Source organism: Mastigoproctus giganteus, chromosome 8 (assembly GCF_048544385.1).
Source record: "Mastigoproctus giganteus isolate SK-2022 chromosome 8, ASM4854438v1, whole genome shotgun sequence".
Lineage (NCBI taxonomy): Eukaryota > Metazoa > Arthropoda > Arachnida > Uropygi > Thelyphonidae > Mastigoproctus > Mastigoproctus giganteus.
In genome coordinates, this window is record NC_143582.1 from 66,691,291 (window position 1) to 66,709,493 (window position 18,203).

General features: G+C 36.3%; 1 protein-coding gene across 1 annotated transcript in view; it reads left to right on the forward strand.

Annotated features, from left to right (window-relative positions):
• The first annotated feature begins 4,298 nt into the window (after positions 1 to 4,298).
• The window catches only part of LOC150081591 (calcium-activated potassium channel slowpoke-like), a 409,705-nt gene continuing 395,800 nt past the window's right edge, over positions 4,299 to 18,203 (forward strand). The window contains exon 1 of the mRNA XM_090380557.1: positions 4,299 to 4,883. Coding sequence (XP_090236683.1) covers positions 4,551 to 4,883 — 333 coding nt within the window. The 5' untranslated portion in view covers positions 4,299 to 4,550. The remainder of the gene's footprint in view (positions 4,884 to 18,203) is intronic.

Here is an 18,203-nt window from a genome sequence, read left to right on the forward strand (position 1 = left end):
GTTAATCTCTTGGCCATTTTTCTGGCCATGGAGGGAACTTTGCCTTCATACGTGTACTTCGCTATTAGTATATACAGTATATCTTCGGCAATGAAGATTTATTTATTTATTTATTCTTTATGCTCACAAAAGAAAACCGTTTCCTCTACAACGAATTTCACTACTTTAAAATAAATAGCGTCTCCCATTTATTCAGTAAATAATACTAAAAGCAAATAATACTTGAATTACGAGCAAATGCAATTTCAAGCTTGGTAGTATTAATGCAGTGTTTTTCATGCTCAGGGAAAAAAATAATAAAATAAAATAATAATAATAATAAAAATAAAATAATAAATAAAATAAAAACCTTTTCCTTCACAACAAGTTGCACTGGTATTGCACTACGTTCAATAATAGAACCCAGACAGTGATGCTCCGACAGTTAACGCAGACACGACGAGATTCAATTAAGGAGTTTCGCTGATGTACAGCGTTGATGGAAGTGTTTCAATAGTTGTTAGTAGCAAGCACATAAAAGCAGCAACCAGTATTAACTTCCAAGATGCGGTAAGTGGTTTGTACAACAACGCTTAACTTGCGCAGGTGCACGTAGTGCCGGAGTTCGCTTCTAAGAGGTTAGATGAACGCATTTGGAATACCGAATTCCAAACTTGGAAGGTTTCAGTATCTCATCTCAACTTCGACTTGTCCGCTGTTAGTTTGGACTCTGGATACATTTTTTCCAAGCACCACTATATCACGATAAATTACCTTATACTGACTACGTATCAACAAATAAAGTCAAAGTAAATAAAATCTTGTTTTTTTATTGTCTATCTTTCGATGTTTTTCTAATACTTACATGTACAGAGCAACTGTTTAACCTGCCAATTATGTAAGGTAAAAATAGTCTTGAAAAAGAAAAAAACTTTTTATTTAACACACACCCCTTCCCCTATTAGTCCATAAAATCTAGGGTTTACTGTACACCAACCGTCTCTTCCTTTTATAGCGTTCTTAGTAATTCTTCCGCGTTTCCGAGTTTCGATCAGTGATAAATGCAGAAGTACCTGATCAATAAATTTGTGAACAGAGAATGTTTTAAAACACTCAAGTGTAAGTGCACTGCTTTCATTTTTGGATCATAACTGCAAATATTAATGTTACCTTTTGTCTAAGTAGGTTTCATACATTGGTATTTGTGACATAATTTCCGAATAGTAAACAGTAATTAGAGAGGTATTGTGGTAGAAACAGAATGTTATAACCGTTTCTATAGCAAGCGGGATGACAGATTCCTATTAGCACATCGCGACCTTTGACAAACGAATAGTCACATGCATGTGCGACAAGCTTAACATTTTGTGCGAGAAATACTTTGGCTCGCGTTTCCGAAAACTCGAATATACAGCTGAAGCACAGCAGTACCTGAATTAATTACAGGTTATTACAGGCTAGAGAAGATAACGTTACTTTAGATGGCTACGTAAGTTCATGTGTTAGGCGCAACTATTACTGGATAGGCCAAGACAACCTTGCTTATAGTCAGAACTATTCACACAATATTAAACATATTACCATCAAGATTGAAAAGTAAAATAATGAATAAGCAATTAAAAAAAAAAGAATATTTAAATAAACTGCAAATTATGTTCGAAATAACAAGAGGAATAAAATATAAAAGAACACATTGGAGAACAAAAAACAAAGTCGATTTTTCGGCTCAAACAGATCGATATTTTAAGATCGTTTCATGTACTGCTATACAGAAAGCTAATATCTACACTTGTAGTACGTATTCGAAGAGAGCTCCAACGTGAAGATTAGAGGAAGAGCTCTCAAGCGATAAGTTGATGTAAAGGCACAGATTCGGTCCAGTGCATCTTTGTGATATCCTATGTACCGAACGAATTTTTTGAGGTCTGTGTCGACTGCACGAATGACTGGCAACAGCTAAAAAAGAAGGAAACGGTCAAACAGGTGAAAGCAGTTTAATCCTAAAAGCAGCTGAGGTAGGGATAACACGCGCGCGCGTGTGTGTGTTTTAAGCGCCAGAGCAACTAAGGCTAAGAGGCGACAGTATATAGTGCCTGTAAACTATATGTATTGTATTGTTGAGCTGCCAGTTTGCTCGACGAAAAACACGAGTTTCCGGAGAAAAACTAATCAACCCTTACTTGTAACTGACTAACTTAGCCACGTTGTGAAAAAAGCTCATAAAAACTCCTCGCGTCGTTGACGGGATTCGAGTCTGGACATTTTCTACCTGGGGTGTAGAGAACGGTGATTCAACCACTATGCTACCGCGAAGAGGATTGACAGCTTGGGGAGGGATCCAGTCATTACGCAGATTTCGTGCATGGAGCGCTGCCTCATTGAGAATGGTTTTAACAGTAGATTTATGCCGGGGTGAAAGAATATCACGATACTGATGTATATTTTGATTTTAGATCTCAGAAAAAGTTGGGCATAAGGTAAAGATTCTCCAAAGTGAGCAACTATTTTATTTTATCACCTAGTCAGTTCGCAGCTGACTGGATAACGATTGCATCAGTTCAAAGATACATTTTATGCGTCAATTATCATTAAGGATCATGAGCTGAGTAGAAACAGTTATGGATAAACCTTTATTGTATTTATTTATCGGGGTAAATGAAGACATATATACATTTACTATATCTCAGTTTGGCCAGGGCGATCCAGGATTTGGTGGAGCATTCAAGCTGGGTGATTAAGGTTGCAAAAAAGATATGGTTTTTTTTTTTTTTTTTGTTTTTTTTATTAAAGTAACAACATCTAGAAGGAGACATCAACTCCCAGGCGCCAACGACTACGATTTCTATGTACGGTTATGTACTGATAATATGGTTAACGAAGTACATCAGCTGCGTGCGACGCCAGTGGTTTGGGCATTCTTCATGTGCTTCAGTTTAGAAATTTGAAAATATGATCAAATTTCTAAGAGAAATTTCCTCATATTTTCCATATAAGGAGATAATAAAATCTAAGTTGATGAAACAAAAGTTATGTTAAAAATTCATTCCTCCCAAACATTTACAGATAACCACCACAATTTAACCACTTCCAATCTTAAGATTCGGGAAATTTAATTTAAATTTTCGAAATTAGAAAATTCTCATGATCCAAGGATACTAAAGAAGCTCAAACCAGACGGACTTTTAAAACCTGTCTTTGTCTACTATTCAGACATCTAACAGTGGATGAATATGTGATATCCTCCAACTAACCAGAAATATTTTCAGCAGTACGAGAGCCTTTTTGCATTATAGGTAGTGCAAGCAACTCTCAGGTTTACTCATCACGTATAATACAAAAAAAAAAGAAGGAATGGTTAAACTACTTGAGATTATAGAATTAATTTATTCCACATCTATTATAATTTAAATATAGCAACGAAAAAATCTTATCAGTTGGGAAACCATATTACTTAAAACTGCTTTTAATTAAATACTGTATATCTGTCAATTGTTGTCATTTTTCTTTACCTGTCTCCAACTCCTCTGTTCTTTATATCTGTTATAATTCCTTATTCAGTGTGTATGCACACAAAAGAACTACCAATTTTTGCAAAATTAATTTCTCGCTATACCATCCTCCTTCCAAGCTCACGTCTTTCATTACTAACCTTACTTCCTGTCTAGCAAAACTGTGAACGCTGCGTTTTTGACGTCATCAGATGCTACGCGCTAATGGCAGGTGTATCCTACTTTCCATTTTTACACTGTAACTAATTCCCATCAGCATATCGTATTCTTTCGTACTCAGTGTGAGTTAAAACTAGTTACTTAACATCATCTCTCTCTGTGTGTTCATTCACTTCATCTCGCAAGCTTCCACAGAACCGTTTGTGTAGGAGTACGTGGGGTATACAGTTCTCCATTGTTAACCACGAATTGTGCTGCACAGTTACTTGAGGGTTCATACTCAAGTAACAATGCAATGGCAGAGTGTTCATAAATCGTACTGGTGGAATGAACTGTTAAATTTCTCATAGCTCAAACTTCCAAACGTTCCTCAAACTTAAACCATAAAAAGACTATCACTGCTTACACAAATTGCCATCTAAGCAGCTACCATTCTCGTACTCAGAACCTAACTTCCAAATCTTTCTACATTAAATATTCTATTTTTTTCCCGCGCGCGATGAGGAAGCTCATGAACAGTCCACAGTCTTACAGTAAACGTTAGAGAGCTGCGCTTCTAAGTTTGTTTCTGGACGCTACTCCGTACTGCGCATGCTCCGCTCTGTTACAGTTAGGCCACGAGACCGCGTGCCAGAGACGCTCAGACGAAGCTAGTTGCTGGGTTGATAGCTCGCCTTGTTCTCTATCAACAGATGGCATAGATTCGAGGAAACGATGCCCACTCCTCGCGCCACGAAACCGTCCCTTAGCCTAGAAACTAATAGCTGTGTGTCAGTTCGAGAAAAAAGGCTCTCGATTGCCTACTGCAGAGAACTCATTCACGTTGATGCCTTACGTGTTTTTAATCGCGATGTGTGTGCATAGCTGTGTTAGGATAGGTTGCTAGGCAGGCAGGTTCCAAACATGCCAAACGTAGAGGATTCTACCACCACCAACATCTCTGTGACCACCCTTGATCCTCAAGCACACTGCCTCCAGGATCGAAAATGGTGGTGCTTCCTCCTCTCCAGTATTTTCACCTTTGTAGCGGGATTCTTCATCATCCTTGTGTGGAGACTATTTGCCTTCCTGTATTGTCGCAAGAGTCAGTCGTCCACTACTTATGGACAAGGGAACAAGCCCAAAAGTGGAAAGGAACAAAAAGTGAAAGAAGTTGCCGAGATTGGGTTTATGACCGAAGCCAAAGATTGGGCAGGAGAACTTATATCTGGACAGACGACAACAGGTAGAATTCTAGTAAGTACCTCTTATTTTCTCTCCTTAAAATGCTGTTAACACGCAGGAATATTTCAAAATATAGTTATGTCTCTTTTTTATTACATTATTGTATAGTGTAGCTGTGTAACCAAGTAGCAAATGCAATATTTACAGGTAGGATTTTCAACTTAAAAAAAAAAAAAGACCAGCCTACTCTAAAATCTCTAGAAAACGATTTTCGTTCCTTAACGCCACTGGACGAATGTACTTATTTTTAACTTTTAATCAGTCTGAAAACATTTTAAGTCGTTCTTCTTCGGTTGACAAATGGACATAAATAAAAACATGTCAAGACAATTGGAGCAATATTAATGTGTCATGCTGTGACTTGTCATTTTTCGATTAACCTTCGCTTAGTTAAATGTAGATTATTTCTATAACTTCTAGTAGTAACACGTTGTTTAGTCCAAAAAGTAATGAGAAATCTATAAACAAAGGAATGAATAAACAGACACGCTTGAACTGACGAAATAAAACAATAAGCATGTTCCAATCGAATAATAAGTACCAACAGTTCAACAGAATGGTTACATTGAACCAAAAGGTTATGAAGCCATGTTGAAGGAAATGTGATTGTAGGCTATGTTTACAGAGGCAGGAAAGGGTGTAGATCTCTTTAGCTAATTATATATAACGCGAAAACGTTTAAATTATTTACCCTACATTAACAGATCTGATTTCTGTCGAAGTAGTACTTGGTAAGAAATCTGATCTGTAAATGAATAGGTGAAATCTTTTCGGCCCTACATATGTGTACTGCAGTATAGCCTTATTCAGAGAATAAGGTTTTTCCAGTGCAGGTCTACCTGAATACAGTATCATATGACATATTATTTTCCTCTCGTCCTTGAATTCACGGTTCGCAACAGCTGACTTCCGACTATCTCAATTATATCGCACAGTACAAAGGATTGCGTGCGTAGCCTGTAGAAATAAAGCTGAGATGTGCATATAGATGAGCTGTCGAAACGGTGGGAAGTGTGGGGAAGGGGGCTATTGCTTAAGATTCTTATATTGAGTTACCGGGTGCAGCAATATGTTACCTTCCTAATAATACCTGCTGACTGTATAGCCCGAAGGGTGTTTCTCTTTGGCTTCAGGCAGCATTCATGCTAAAGAGTTAACGGGGAGGGAAAGCAGAAAGAAGCAATTACTACCTTCTTTTTATTACACGTCGTCTTTAATACGTTTTATGCGTGCTTTCTCTCCACCCTTCTAAAACCAGGTTCACCAGTAGGTAGAATCTTTACCTTCAAGCAGTCTGAAGTTTTAAGTAACCATACAAATCACTTTGAAGTAAAATCAATGAAAGATGGCTTGGTACATAGCGCAGACTACATACTACTGGCTCCTTTTGTTATCTGTGCTATGTTCAAGTGCATCTATGGTGACTGAATAGTGAAAATACCCACTCATATAGTACATATGTTAAACAAACTAAATTTACACAATTCAGCATATTTTTTAAAGCCTGAATGTGCACTGTAGAATCTTCTTGAGCAAGGACATTGTACCAAGAGAAAACTATGCAGTGATTCAAATAATAAGAAACCTTCATAAATTTACCATGTCAGTTTAGTTTTAACAAAAGAGACAACACTAAATATCAGTCCATTTTATCAGTTTCAATATTTTAACAGTTACTATACTGTGCAGTGGAAACAAAAGATATTGATCCCCTTAGAAGACTATTTTATAACACTCTTATAACAATTATTATAACTCTGCTGTACCTCGCTAAGTAACACTTAGATGGTGAGAACAATGTTATAACATAAGTTGTTTACATAACAAGACCAGTAAAAACAATGTGTGTTATAACTGTAGCAAGAAGAGCTGAATTAAAGCTCTGCGTTTTGTTTGTTTTATTTTTGCATCATAACAACTGAGGTATTAGGGTACTGTGTCCGCAAATCGTGCGGATTCTATAGTTGCTTTTCCTGTTTTCCGGGACTAAAAGCCCAAGTTCGTGCGGTCCTCGTCCGAGACTGACTAATGCGACCGTGGTGTGAATAAAATCCATAAAAATTCAAAAGTATATATAAACCATATATATGTGCATAACACGAATACTGACAGCACAGTCGATACGAAACATCACCATCTGCCATTTGGAGAGGTCTCAATTCGCCTCCAATTGGATACTGGGGAGAATTCTTAGATGTAATTAGCCGATCTCAGATGGAGGGAGGAGGATTTTCCAGTGACTTACTCCGGATTTTTTAGAACGAACAACGTGCAAATCTAGTTTAGATTCGAGTCACCGCCAAAGAAGTAAATCGACCATATAATAAACAATTTATAGACAATATATATACTGATGCTTCCTAGACTTGGTTACTTCGGTGCAATTGTAAAAGAAATAATCTCTTTCAAAATTATCAGAAAAACTAGTAAACATTTTTATTCTCTAGAACTGAAATTAACGATTAACAATCAAGATTTTACAGCTCGCAGCTGAATTAAGTTCAACTGCGAGCTGGAAAATTTTTAATCAATGTTTAAAGGGAGGACAAGACCATGATCACTTAAACAACAGAACCACTAAGTTCAGAACACCAATGTCCTGCAAAAATCTGGCACGTCTTTCACACAAGGAAATCTCTCACCAGATGTTGCTCAATTCAATATTTTTCAGAGAATATTTATTATGAGCAGAAGCAAAGTATGCTGAACAATTACTGTAATAATATTTTATCTTATTCATTATATCTTACTGAATTATATCATTATATCTTACACCTAAATTACATCTTGTTGAAAATAATCCAACAGTCCTTGTAGGTACATCATAGCCAACCGATGAGATTTATCTAACACCCTTTCAGAACCGCCAATAGTTGCAAGTTTTGAACCTTTGTGAAAATTATTACAATGGCCTGTGCTTTTTTTTGCTTAAAATAATTTTGTTGCCTTCTCGGGAAAGGCTCTACATGTAAAAAATTCATTGTGTAAAGAATAATGTGTACATTGTGAATAATTGTCTTCACATTACGGATTTTCCATTTCGAGAGAAATGCTTACAGAAAAGGGTAAAATAAAAGTAAATTCTTTGATTAATGAAAGATTATCTTATTGTTATTAAAACTTCAATACAACCCCAGTGTTATATTAGAGTTTTAATAGCAAAACGTTACCTCTGGTTACTGAAAAGTTTAAAACTGGTGCTTACTAATTGGCGTTTAGCTTTTATTGAGTCATTAATCTTCTTCAGCACATGAATCGGGTGTAGTGATAATTATTACGAATAAATTAAAGAGATTTCAGGATGGTTCTATAGTGACGCAGCTTCTTAACGAAATAAAAGTTCGACACTGAACGCTGTGCCGGATGTACCTTCCTCTCATCTCGTAGACGGTCGGGGATGCGCTAGGTTGTCTCTTTTTCTGTTCAAACGGCCCATGTGTTAAAATAACGTGGCACGTTTCCATAAATACTGCTGGCGTCGCCAAGTAATAGTGCATCTCGTGGTCGCAGTTACTTGGGGAGAGTGCTTTATTGAAATGAATGCTGAAAATGGCGAAATAAACGACCCCCTAATGATACAGACCTATTTTTTTCCACTTAATCGAAATTGGATTGATTCGGTGCAAGACTGCGTATAAATCGTAGCTGTTCAACGATGTTCTCTTCAATTATATTTCGTAACTAGACCAGTAAGGAGTCGATTATGTGAGGCAAATAAATGTCATTTCTAATCACTAAAATGGTTCCTTCATTAGTAGTATTTGACTCCCTACTAGGTGTCGCTGTTATCTGTTTTTTATAGAAAACATGTTTACAATGATGAAGTTAAAGCTTTGGAGAGTTGATTTCGGTAACTGTGCAATAAGATGGCTGAAAAATGGCTAATCTAATCAGTACCAAAATAGGAGTTCTTTCTGATATCATATGTTGGTCAAAATTAGCAGCGCATACATGTGTGTGTGTGTGTGTGTGTGTGTGTGTGTGTGTGTGTGTGTGTGTGTGTGTGTGTGTGTGTGTGTGTGTGTGTGTGTGTGTGTGTGTGTGTGTGTGTGTGTGTGAGACAGAGAGAGAATTATGAAAAGTGTATTAACTAGATAGCAGTTAATACACTCCATTTTGTTATTCTAAGTTGCTGAATATTAAAATCAACATATTTTAGATCCCTATTGTCATTATCATATTATGGAAAACTTTTCTCTCTTCCACATTTCCACATTTTATAACGCTGTCTTTTCTTATATTAATTAAGAATATGCCTCTTCGTGAAATGAAAATACTAAAAGAAAAAAGTAAAACATTTTTTTTCAGCGTACACAGTTAGTCACTCGCTGAAATCCTGATGGATCTACATAAGCGATTTCTTTTCATTCCGATAATGGAATATTTAAGTGCAATAAGGAAGATTAATTCAATGCTGCCGACAAGGAAAAAACAAAAAGGAAAGACTTCGCTTCTTGCCTTTATAAGTAAATAAAAATGACAAAACTGCTTTGCCGACAATTTTAGTCATTAGAAATGGATATACATACAAGTACTTACTGAATAAATATTATCAAGTATCTTAAACATTAATTTACAGAATAAAAATGTACCAACTAGGGGGATCAAAGTCCTATTAATCAATGGAGACAGATGAGCTGATGCAGGAAATAATTCACAAAAGGAAAAGAATTTACAATTTTGTTTTCTTTAATGTTAATGAACATGGCCACACATCTTAACTTATTTCTGTCGTCAGAGCGAACTGAAAGAAATAAATCAAACCAACAAAGATATAAATACTTTCAGCACAAAAAAACGAATTGAAGTTTGGAGACATGGTGACGAATATTCTATTACTTTTTCGAAATCACTTGTGACATGCGATATCACAAAGTAACAGCTTCTCTGTTACTGCTTCCATGAAAACAATGTACACAAGGGAACTGTAAACTTTCTCATATCGAAGCCTCATCTGAAATTTCTCACTTATGTCACACAATACTTGTATGCAAAGTATCACAAATTTCTGAATACAACTGCAAGTATGCGGTAAAAAATGCTCAATTTGAAATTCTATTGGTATGGCGAAGTAAAGCTGCAGTCGTGACGGATGCTGCGGATAGACTCGAAGGGTGATGGGGTGGGGGAGACTCGCACGTGTATCGTCTTTCGCCTTGTAAAATTGAAACGCGAGTTTCAATTTTGCAGGGTGAAAAAGGAAAAAAAAAAAAAAAAAAAAAAACTAGCGCTTCTGCCTTATTTATTCAGCCAGAATTGTATAGCTCTCCTTCTGTCCTCAAATGATACAAATCCCTTGTATATTTTATTTGGACATGGCTGGCAATATTACTGGCATTATCACTCGTTGACTGATAGGTACGCTCTTTCTAGTGATGGCTGATTGACAGTCTGGTGTGCCTTGATATTTGCTTTCCAGGATGTCAAACGTGTCAGTAATTTCCACAAAGTAATCAACACTGTCCACGAGTGTCAAAAAGATCACATCGCATACGCGATGGTCCTGCAAACTGTTATGTACTGCTTTTTTTCTTGCAGTCTTCGTACGCTTCACAGAAAGTCGATGTAAGTGTGCAGGATTCAGGATTCAAGGGTACATTTACAGGATTACACACGACGAGAGCGTAAGAGTACATATTTTGTGATCACAAAGATATAAACACCAGCAAATCAAAAGAAGTTGCTAATGAAGAGAATGGCCTCCTGCAGATATCTGCTTATCACTTCCCTATGTCTCCCCGCACCTGCCATAACAACTCACCTTGTCTATATATATGACTCAAGTACAAAAATGGTATTAGAAGAAATTAAGTAAATAAAAAACTAACTATACTGAAAAGAATTATACTGAGCAGGCACTGTCCCACGCGAAGCAGCAGTCAAACATCGATATAGCCGAGTGGTTGGCATAAGTGCACGTGCTTTAAGTGACTGGGTTCAAATACCGTGATTTACTAAATACGATTTCTTGTATTTTCTCTGTCTTATGAACTATCATGGTCTAATCCTCCGACTATGCGGTTGTTCCGGAGTATAAACTGAAATTTATTAATTATAATAGAATTATCTATTATTGTCCATTATTAAAATTTATAAGAGTAAGGATTGGTGAAAAGGAAGAACAAATTAAACAAAAAAAGAATAAATTTAAAAATTAAATTAAAAGTTCAATATGGCTAAAATTATTAAAAACTAAATCAAATAAAATTAAAACCCCACAGAGGAAACTGACTATGTGTGAAATATCAGTAAGTTCCGGAGATAAATAAAGCTGAATAAAACAGCGCGGGTAGCCAACGAAATAAATAATATAAATAAAGCTATGGCAAAAAATATAAATAGAACAGATAAGAGAACAAAAAAAAAAAAAAAAAGAAAGAGGAAGCAGTAAAATAGACGCAGAGGTGAAGTGCAGCCGCTGATTGTAAAAACTTAGAAAATAATTTTGAACGAAAATATACGTAAAATAAAGGGCACATCGTGCCGAATTCGAAACTATCAAATGAATAAATAAAATTTAGCCAGCTACTGTAAATTATGAAGATAGCCAAAGCCTCAAATGTGAAATATCATTTAAAAGTGATCCAACCAAGTAACCCGAAATAAAACAAAGCAGAGAGAGAGAGAGAGAGAGAGAGAGAGAGAGCGCATTAAATGTTCCTCAAAAGCTGATAGGCCAACGACTTACAAAGCGCTAAAGCCACTTGTTTCATTGGCAAAGGCATTTATAATGCGAAGGAAGAAGCTAACATGCTCTACAAACCGAACCAAATATTCAACGAGTCATGGAGACTGAAACAGTGAAAGTGGAAGACTATGATTGATGATACATATATCTATATATATCAAAAGTACTGCATGGAAATACTATGAGGAAAACCGTAGTTAATGAACCAGAAAATTATTCCATCTGAATCCGAGTAGAACTGCAGCAGGCAATTACAGCACAAATCAGATTAATAAAATGCCACTGATATGCATGTGCAACTCAAGTACAAAAATGGAATTAGCAGAAATGAAATGAAATTTTAAAAATTCTGTGAGGTGAGGGGGGGGGTAGTCTTGATTAAAACGCCTTCCCGCTTATAGCACAGTTTCAGGCCAGTCCCTACAAAAGCGCCCTAATGGGAGTTTTCTGCATATGAAAGTTGATTACTAAGCTATGTGCATATGTAAATTGTTGTTGTTATTTGGTTTTTAGGAGCATTAGCAACTAAGGCCATATTGCTCCGGGGATATGCGGTGGTCATTCCCTGATCTTTCCGCATCCACCGTATTTGGTAGTCACGGGATCGAACCCGGTCTAATCAAGAAGCGTGTACTACACACTGCTGCTTCTGCCCACCTGGCTACGGAGGCGCCACATACGCAATTTATTTTTAAATGGTATTTTACTGTTCATAATTGTAACTTTTTACCGTGAAATTAATGTAATTAATTCTTATGTGTTCTTAATTGTAATTCGTGAAATTAATTCCAATTCTCAGTGAGAAAAAAGAAAAAAGAAACTTAAATATTTGTTGTGCTATTACAACTAAGTGATAGATAGCACAAACCTGAAGTGAAAACGGAGGCTTATTCGAACCTAGAAATAACAGACATGCATCTCTATTTATGGACTTATGTACGTAAATTTTCTAATATTTATACATCCCTTGCCGGCATTCCTCAAGGGTCCTTATTAGTCCTAGAGGATCCTTCTCTAGGATCCTTATTATTCAATATACGTGTATATCAATGACTTCACACATAATCAGTTTTCTTGGGGAGTTGATATTTTATTGTAGGCAGATAATATAAAGATTTTTGTCTCTTGACACAACATAGATCATTGTAACTTCGTTAAAAATCTCCAAATTCCATTAGTCAATGGACCAACAAAAATAACTTTAAAACCAATTCTGAGAGGTACCCCCTAATGACATTTTTAAACCCCAGAAAAATATTTCATTATAATTACTGCCTAAAACCAAAATCAATTAAAAAGACCCACCATATACCAGATTTACCAATAACATTTATTCAAAATTGTTCATTTCAAAAATAAGCCAATGACCACCTTAAAAGCTTAGGAAACTAAAATTCATTAAGTGCTTAGCTCTATCAGTAAATAACAACTCCCTTACTAATATCTCAGGCGCCTCCGTAGGCAGGTGGGCAGGAGCAGCAGTGAGTAGCACACGCTTCTTGATTAGACCGGGGTTCGAGCCCGTCACCACCAAATACGGAGGATGCGGAAAGGTCAAGGAATGACCACCGCATATCCCCGGAGCAATATGGCCTTAGGTCCTAAAAATCAAATAACAACAACTAATATTTTATTCATTCATATTATGCTTCCAACATTGCAGTTCACTTGTTCCGTATTGGACATAAATTCGGCCTATTTAAGAGTTATAAAAATATATGCTAAGACAAGATAAAATCTTAGACTATAAAAGCAACCTCCATGAACATCATTTTAACCGCTAAACTTAGAAATACGTATGCAAAGATTAAGATTTATATTTAAAATTATTAATTTTTAACACCAAACTTTTAATCTGAAAATAAGGTAATGGTTCATTATTACCTTATTTTCAGATTAAGTTCCAATGCCTGTAACACGTATCTACTCTTTATTTAAATTAAAATTCCAAACAGATCAAGGTAATATCTACCCCCCCCCCCCCCACACACACCGTGAACTACCTACTCACATAAATCGACTACTATATTCCATATTCTGACTTTTAAAAACAACCGCTACCTTGGTGATTAAGGCTTATTTATCCTTTCCCCCTTATTCTAAATCCCACAGATTCAGGCCTAATCCCTACTTTCCCTCCTGCCACCATATAACTTCAGACGATATTAGCATCATTATTATCCACTTAGCTGCTTTATCTTAATACTATGTCACAGCATTACTTTATCCTTCTTATCTATTAAAAGCTCTCAGAGTGACTTGTATTTTTATTAATTTTGATTAGGCACCTAGCCAGATTGCAGTTGCTATGTAGCATTTTGTTTTATTCACTTAATCATTGTACTTAACTTTATTTTTTATTTTTATTTTTATTAATAACAAGATACACAACAGGTAACCATTAACAGTGTATCTGAGATCAGAACAATAAACATAATAACAATAATATTAAATCCAACAGGAAATAAATCTTGATAGAGATTCGAACATTAAAATCATATGTACAAAAGAGGATTGCATTAAGTTAAGTTACCGGTAAAACAAGTAATAATTAATCAGTTAGAGAATAGAAAAATAATAAAACACATAATACTAATAAACTGCAATAATTAGATCAGAGCTAGTCACTTTGCAGTTTAAGGATGGAGTTCATCACTGACTGGGAGTTGTCAAAGAAGTCAATGAGAGAGTCATTTGCTGATTTGCTCATTCTGTTCAGTGGACTGAATTTTGTCAAATCCGTGGTGGCAGAGCCAAGGTGAAAGTTCCAGTGATTACTTTGGCTAGAAGGGTGATGTCAGCAGTAACTCTTCTAGTGCACAGAGGCCTCAGATGACAGTAATCACACAGCAATTCATAATACACTGAGTGATAGAACAGAAGAATACGGTACGTAAGGTAACGGACAAAATTTTTTTGGACTGCTTCAATTTTGTTAGTTAAAGTCTTTGTGTGAGGATTCCAGATGGGTGAACTGAAGTTAGTTAAAGTCTTTGTGTGAGGATTCCAGATGGGTGAACTGAATTCAAGGATTGGCAGAACAATAGTTTTATAAAGGATAACCGCATATCTGTAGTTTTTGAACTTGTATGTGTTCCGTTTGATGAATTCCAGTGTTTTGAATGCTTTGCTGAATTCCAGTGTTTTGAATGCTTTGCTGGAGATTTTAAAGACATGAGCATCGAATTTAGCACTGCTGGAGAAGAGAATCCCCAAATTGTTAACTTAGTCACACCTTTCGATGATCACAGAGTTAATACTATACTCCGTATTTATTAGTTGTGGAGATCTGCCGGGCGAGAAAGAGATTACTTTGCACTTCGAGGGGTTAGCAGACAAGCCATTCAGACATACCCACACAGAGAAAGGAGATTACCGATTCTCAACTGTTTCAGTTGAGAATCGGTAATCTCCTTCACTGCTGAGTAGATCTTAAGATCATCTGCATAGAGAGCAACTTGAACATTGGAGGTGTAGATGAAAGAATGAAGATCATTTACGAAAACAATGAACAGAAGAGGACCTAAGGGGAAGTCTTGTGGTACTCCACTTAGTGGTATAAAACAGTCTGAGTTCACTTGATTGATGATAACGCTCAAGGAACGATGCGTAATATAGCTGCGTAGCCATGAGAGCAAAGGGTCACGGATACTATATAGTTTAAGTTTTTCCAGAAGTTGTTCGTGCGGGACTTTATCAAATGCCTTAGATATGTCTTCTGTGTAGACTGCATCAACTTGAAGGTGGTTATTAGTATTAGTAATGGCCGCATGGTGCAAGAAAGCCTATGGCTTATGCTGCACCGGTTAAAAAAAAAAAAAAAAAAAAAAAAACGAATAAAACAATGATAAAAAATAATAAAATAAATAAATAATAATAATTAGTAAAAGAAAAGGAAATTAAACCTATCATCCTATGCGCTTCCCTGACCCGAAGGTGCTACCAGATGACCTTTGAATTTCCCAAACTGTCAGCCTCTATCACCCATGTAGGCAACTTATTCCAGTAATTTATAACTCGCTGGCTAAAATAAAACTTCCTGCAGTCCAATCTAAACATTTCCCCCCAGTAACTTGAATTTATGTCCCCTAGTTCTAGCATCATTTATAATCTTGAAAATTTCATCCTCATTCATTTTACTGATGCTTCTCAGAGCCTTAAACACCTCAATCAAATCTCCTCTAAGGTGTCTAGTTTCCAAGCTCTGCAACCCACATATTCGAAGTCTTCCTTCACAAGGACATCCTTTTGCGGATCTCACCGGGCGAGTTACTCGTCTTTGCACCTTTTAAGAAGCTCGATGTCTTTCTTTAGGTGCGGTCTCCATACTTGAACACAGTATTCCAAGTGTGATCTAACAAAAGCCTTATATAATGGGATTATCACGTCCCTATCTCTACTTGCAAAAGTTTGATAGATCATCGATAGGACACCATGGGCCTTCCTTGCAACCTGTTTACAATGCTCAGAGAATTTCATGTCTGACCGTATCGTAACACCCAAGTCCCTTTCCTCCAGTACTGGGTTTGTTGAACTCCACCAAGTGAATAAGTTATTTTGGGATTACTGTTTCCCAGGTGTAATACCTTACACTTTGTTGGATTAAAGCATAGCTGCCATTTTTCTGACCATTCCTGAAGTCTATCTAGGTCTCTCTGAAGAAGCTCAGATTGACAGTGATCATTAACTACTCTACCAATTTTAACATCATCTGCAAATTTAGACATCACGCCCTCTATCCCTTCATCGATGTCGTTTATGAAAATTAAAAACAACAGTGGTCCTAATACTGACCCTTAGGGAACCCCACTTCTTATATCAACCCAATCTGAGGAAGAGCCATTTATCACAACCCTCTGCCTCCTGCCCTGAAGCCATCCTGCTATCCATCTAAGGATTTTCCCAGTGATTCCAACCTGTTCCAGCTTATAAAGCAACCGCTCATGTGGGACTGAGTCAGAGCTTCAGAGTTATATTGCCAGAAAGGAAGTAAATTTGTGACTACTGACTTGCCACTGCAGAAACTATGTTGATTCTGATCAATGAAAGGCCTGAAGAATTCGAAGAGATGTTTGTGTACTGCTGTGTCGAAGAGTTTAGCCAGGCTGTTTTGCGAGGTTATGGGTCTGTAATCAGTTACATCATTTTTATCACCTTTTTTTGAAAATAGGAACTATATTGACCTGCTTAAAGTGCTTAGGATGATTTTACCACTTTACTTTTTCAACTACCGTTCTTGGAGGTTTCTTACCTTCCAACTTGAAATAAAAGTTTATCTTCGTAAGCCCTTAGAGTGTTTTGTATTTTTAATTAATAGTATTTATTAGAAACCTAATTGATTATAACTGCTGTTGTTATATCACGCTATAAGTTATGCAGTGGTTTCCTTACCGGTATTTACGACTTTTTTGATTGCCATTCAAGGATTTTTTATTTATTTTTTTTTAACTTGTTACTAAATTTTGTGTTTTTCAATGTTTCACTAAACATTACTATATTTATGTTTGTTATCTATTAAATTTATTACTTATCTATTAAAATCATTGTCTTTTATAAATTGCGTTTATATTTAATTTGACAATTAATGTACCAAATGAACTTAAACAAGTGCATTATGATTTGTAAATTGTGTAGGCTACACTAAATGTCTCCATACATTGTAATGGGGTTTGATACCTGTAGTGTGCCTAAACAAATAATGAAATAAAAATAAATAAATCATTTCTTGAGTTGTGCAAAAGCACAATTCAAGGCCATTGTGCAAGAGTGTTGTCATGATGCAAGCGCCAATTCCATGAAATCCACTTTTTCGACCGTTTTTTTTTTTTTTTTTTTTTCCCGAATAGCATGGCGCAGTCGTCGTACAATGGTTTAGAAGCATTCCCGGTTCCCTGTTTCATCATGCGGGACAAATTCATGCTAAACAATGCCCTGTGACTATGACAACCATTAATTTTACATTTCATTGAGATTGTCTTGCTTTTAGATCCTTGGAGAGTCTTTTACAGAGAGTACGGAGCATTTGTTTCCGGGTCATAATCATACACCACGATTCGTCACCATTTAACAATGGAAGAAACAAAGTAAAGGGGGGGTGTAACGACAGTAATCTGACGAAGGTCCTGACACTGAAAAACTAGCTGCTCTCTGTGATCATCAGTGAGGATGTGAGGTACTAACTTGGATGAAATAACTGTTACCAAATGTGTTAAAATTGATTGATATGTACCCTAAGAAATACCAACTTTATCAGCAACTTCACAGATAGTTACTGGTGAAGTAGATAACGTCGACCACTAATGGTTAGATCACGAACATGAGCGATTGAATCATTAATTTTTGAAGTTCTGCTTTTAAGCAGGACCAACTTCGACGGACACTTCGTCTTTAAATTTTGCTGACTACTGAAAGGCCTTCACACACACACACACACACACACACACACACACACACACACACACACACACACACACACACACACACACACACAATCTTCTCCGAAAGTTGTTTTTAACATATTGTGGGTTTTTGTTACACTTTTCCTATTTTGAAACTAAATTTAATGCATATTCTTCTTCAGTAAAATTCACTCATTTTCAAATGCGATGAAACACGTAAAATACCTTCTATTCAACGCGTCCCAA